Source organism: Sinocyclocheilus rhinocerous, unplaced genomic scaffold, assembly GCF_001515625.1.
Source record: "Sinocyclocheilus rhinocerous isolate Xijiao unplaced genomic scaffold, SAMN03320098_v1.1 scaffold3833, whole genome shotgun sequence".
NCBI lineage: Eukaryota > Metazoa > Chordata > Actinopteri > Cypriniformes > Cyprinidae > Sinocyclocheilus > Sinocyclocheilus rhinocerous.
In genome coordinates this window covers 50,297-54,727 of record NW_015653706.1, presented here as the reverse complement: position 1 = coordinate 54,727, position 4,431 = coordinate 50,297, and the positions used below count along the sequence as shown (strand labels likewise).

Here is a 4,431-nt window from a genome sequence, read left to right as displayed (position 1 = left end):
AGAGAGAGAGAGAGAGAGAGAGAGAGAGAGAGAGTTTTATTCCTCCTTGGTACGGCTCCGTTGTTCTCTCGGGAGCGAGCGGCTTGCCCATGTCCGTCAACTCAGAAAAATCCTCTTCCCCAGAAAGGTAACATCATCATCATCTTCATCATCATCACACTCTCGCCTCTTCATCTACCTGTCTGTCCGTCCTGCTGTCCTCATTTCATCCTCATCTGTCTCTCTCTCTGTCTGTCTGTCTGTGTACAGATCGCGTCTGTTGTGTGTGTGTGTGTGTGTGTGGGCCTGATAAAAACGCAAACACAGAGAAACGCTGTTAATACATGTCATACTGTACACAGCAGCCCGACTATTGATCTGATGTGCTTGGTGCTGGTTTCTTTTGTGCAGCATCAACGCTGCATATATTGCGGCGTGTGTCATCACACCACCGTTATTTGGGGCATCAGAAGCAGATCACAGAAACACAGAAAGGGTTCATGGTGATTCTGCAGGAGTCGTTTCTTTAACGCAGTTCACAGAGCCAGATGATGTGAAAGCGCATAATCACCCACGTTTAGCGTCGCGTGACGCACACACGGGGCTCGCTGAGGCTGAATGAGTGTGAACATGAATGTCGAACTGCTGGATGTGCTGTGTGCTGTTTGCACGGCCGACGTGCCCTGAATACATTTCAGAAGCTGTGTGCTCATGAGTGAGTTATGACATGTGCTGTATGGACAGATGATGGATGGACAGACCCTAATGGACGGATACAGTAAAGGTCAAAGTGTCAGGAAAGAGCTCTTGTTGGCATGACAGAGATTCGCCAAAGGATGTTTGTCTTGCCTAAAATGAGGCTGGACACATTTTTCTAAAGATGTTCGGATGTGAATCTTGAACTTGTGAAGGTCTCCAGAGGCAGGTCACGTGAACCTCTACAAAACCCTCAGTCCAGCTCTGATCATGTGACCCAGATGTGATATGAAGACAAAATCAAGGACAAATGCTTCTCCAAAACTACCTCACTAAAACCAACAGGTTATGGAAACTGACTGATCTGAGTAGCAGGCTGTGCTAGTTAGCAGGCTAATCAAAAGATGTGGGTCATAAACAACAACATATGCAGGGCAGAGAGGAGCTGGGATGTTTGTGTTATTTTGTGAACCGCTCAGACCTGCTGACTAGCAGACTAGACCCAGCACTTAGACAGAACCATCTTAAAGACATCATAACCTTCTGTGTGCCAGATCTGATCAGTGGGATCTCTGGTTTAGTTTCTAGTATGTCTCATTTAAATCAGTCCAGTATCTTTCCAAGAATGCTGTCCCGCTGTCCTCCATTTCATCTCTTCTGTCTCTCTCTCTGTCTGTCTGTCTGTCTGTGGCTGATATGAAGTCAAGCACAGAGAAGTGCTGTAATGTGTTTCATGCTGTACACTGTACACTGTACACTGTACACACACACGACGGTCTCGGTTTGGTGTGCAGCTCTATATGAGACACGGTGCTGTGCGTCAGACGCTGAAGCTTCACAGACGCTGTGCGAAACACCAGCTGACTCTGATGTTCTTCATGCTGTTTTCTTTTGTGCAGCATCAACGCTACATATATTGCGGCGTGTGTCGTCACACCACTGTTATTTGGGGCATCAGAAGCAGACCACAGAAACACAGAAAGGGTGATTTTGCTGCAAAGAACCGTTGCTTTATAAAGACGTTTTAATGCAGTTCACAGAGCCAAATGAACATGCATCTCAGATGATGTGGAAGCGAATAAACACCAACATTTAGCGTCAGGTGACTGAATGAGTGTGAACATGAATATCGAGCTCCAGATGAGCTGCTGGATGTGCGACTGTGCCGTGTGTATGGCCGACGTGCCCTGAATGCCTTTCAGGAGCTGAATGTTCATAAGCATGATGTGATGTGTGATCTAAAACTTCCCGATGAACAGATACAGACAGACGTACAGTAGGCTAAAGTGTCAGGATAGAGCTTTTGTTGGCCTGCAGCGTGACAGAGATTCACTGGAGGATGTCTGTCTTGCCTAAAATTAGATGTTCTGCTGTGAATCTTGAACTTGTGAAGGTCCCCAGAGGCGGGTCACGTGAGCCTCTACAAAACCCTCAGTCCAGCTCTGATCATGTGACCCAGATGTGATATGAAGACAAAATCAAGGACAAATGCTTCTCCAAAACTACCTCACTAAAACCAACAGGTTATGGAAACTGACTGATCTGAGTAGCAGGCTGTGCTAGTTAGCAGGCTAATCAAAAGATGTGGGTCATAAACAACAACATATGCAGGGCAGAGAGGAGCTGGGATGTTTGTGTTATTTTGTGAACCGCTCAGACCTGCTGACTAGCAGACTAGACCCAGCACTTAGACAGAACCATCTTAAAGACATCATAACCTTCTGTGTGCCAGATCTGATCAGTGGGATCTCTGGTTTAGTTTCTAGTATGTCTCATTTAAATCAGTCCAGTATCTTTCCAAGAATTAATGTCATGAAGCTCTCACACGTGCGACTAGATCCTCCTCAGGATCACTCCTAGCATGCTGTAAACATGCCGTTGTCGTGTTTATGTTAGCCGGTCTGACCAGAGCGTGTTGAACTCACACCAGACGGTCAGTGAACAGACTGTGACAGACCACTGGCAGGCAGCAGAGATCCAAAGTTTATGCCAAGCGAAATGTTAACGTAACGCTAACAGTGTAATGAGATCAGGTCAGTGTTGGAGACGCCATCAGGTCTGACGATTAGCACAGCATTAGCACGGCCCAGTCCAGCCTAGCATCTACACTAAATTACCCAACAATATCTGAGATGATTTCAGAAAGCGTCCCTTCGGGAACGTTTGTGTAGACTGTAAATCTCCAGAGTGATCACCAGATCACTAGTGTGACTGTGAGGTTTTGTAGGCCAGTGTGAAGCATGACAATATGAGAGTCATCAGTCTTCTGAATCAACCCACGGCTGTCATGTGATCCGGTTAGTGGACATGACACCAGCTGATGAAGGCCGTCCTGACGTGTGTGTGTGTGTGTCCATGTCCAGTGATCAGTCTGTCTGCTGACTATCAGCGAGCTCCAGAGACTCTAACACACAGTTCAGCTGCACATTCTCCAGTATGAAAAGGGCTTTGTGTTCTCATGTGAGTAGGTGCTGTGGAATGTGATTTATTGATTTTATATATTGTGTATTATTTTGTGTATCCCTACCAGTGTACAGATGCTCAAAGGAACTGTTCACAGAAATTCTGTTGTCATTCACTCATCCTCATGTCTCAGACCTGTAGGACTTTCTTTACTCTGTCAGACACAGCAGAATATACGATGTTTGAGGTTTCTGTCAAGACCTCTTTAACCTCTTTAATGTGTTTGGGTTAGAGACCGCTGCTGTGCTTAAACCAAGTACATTTTCTTTTATTTTTTGCATTACCAATACATAGAGGTACTCGTTCAAATTAAAAACGGTCAAGTAACCAGCAGTTTTTGGACCACTTGAGATGGACTGACCCAGTAAACCAGTAAATAACCTGTCTAATGTTCTTATTTCAGCTGAAGAGTACTAGTCACTAGTGGTTAGTGGCGCGGCTGTATGTGTGTCGTTGTAAACCGCGTCTGGCTGACTAACAAAAGTGTGTCTCTTTTAAGGATTATGAATAATAATTAACTAGTAGTACATATAGATAAAGTAGATGTTTGTAGTTATTAAATTGTATTTTACACTGTCCTGGACTGCGATTGGTCGAGCAGGAGTGCTGATGTCACTTTCTTTCTGCAGGTGCATCGATACACCAGTAGGGTTACGTTTAGCTTTATACTGCCTTCTTGTTTACTGAAATATATAATGAAGATGAATGGTTTATTCTGATAAATGTAACTCTTCAGTGAACATTACTTCTGTTGCTGCTGTTTCATAGAAGCATTTAGGCGTCTGAATCACTGTAATGCTGGAGTTGCTTTAGTGTCATTCATATCAGCATTATATTGACATCTCTGCTCTGTAGACATCAGCGTCTGCCACTGAAAAACATCCACCGACACAAGTGGAACTGCTGAAATGAGAAGAAGATTTGTTGTGTGTGAGTGTGAGTTCTGGACTGCGTGTGAATTGGTCATGAGATTCCTGGCGTCGCTCTCGTTCCCTGAACGCTTCTCAGAGACACAGAGAGACAGAGAGGGAGAGACAGACTGTTCTGGAGCAGAAGACTTTAGCCAAACATCCCTCCATCATTATGGATCATAGTCACTCTCATTCCAGCAGGACGTTTGGTTTAGCGCTCAGTGCACTGCGATTACGGCATCGAGCCAAACGCAGGTAAAGAGAGAGTGTGTGTGTGTGTGTGTGAGATGAGTTCTTATACAAGACAGCCATGGTGAGTCACCAGCTAGGCGATGAGATCTAACCCTAACTCGTCTCAGCCAATCAAAACAGCTCAGATACA

The 4,431-nt window shown here is 45.1% G+C and overlaps 1 protein-coding gene across 1 annotated transcript in view; it reads left to right on the top strand.

Annotated features, from left to right (window-relative positions):
* LOC107716527 (SRSF protein kinase 2-like) overlaps positions 1–4,431 on the top strand; it is a 28,822-nt gene that overhangs the window by 704 nt on the left and 23,687 nt on the right. The window contains exon 2 of the mRNA XM_016523002.1: positions 3–127. Coding sequence (XP_016378488.1) covers positions 3–127 — 125 coding nt within the window. The remainder of the gene's footprint in view (positions 1–2; positions 128–4,431) is intronic.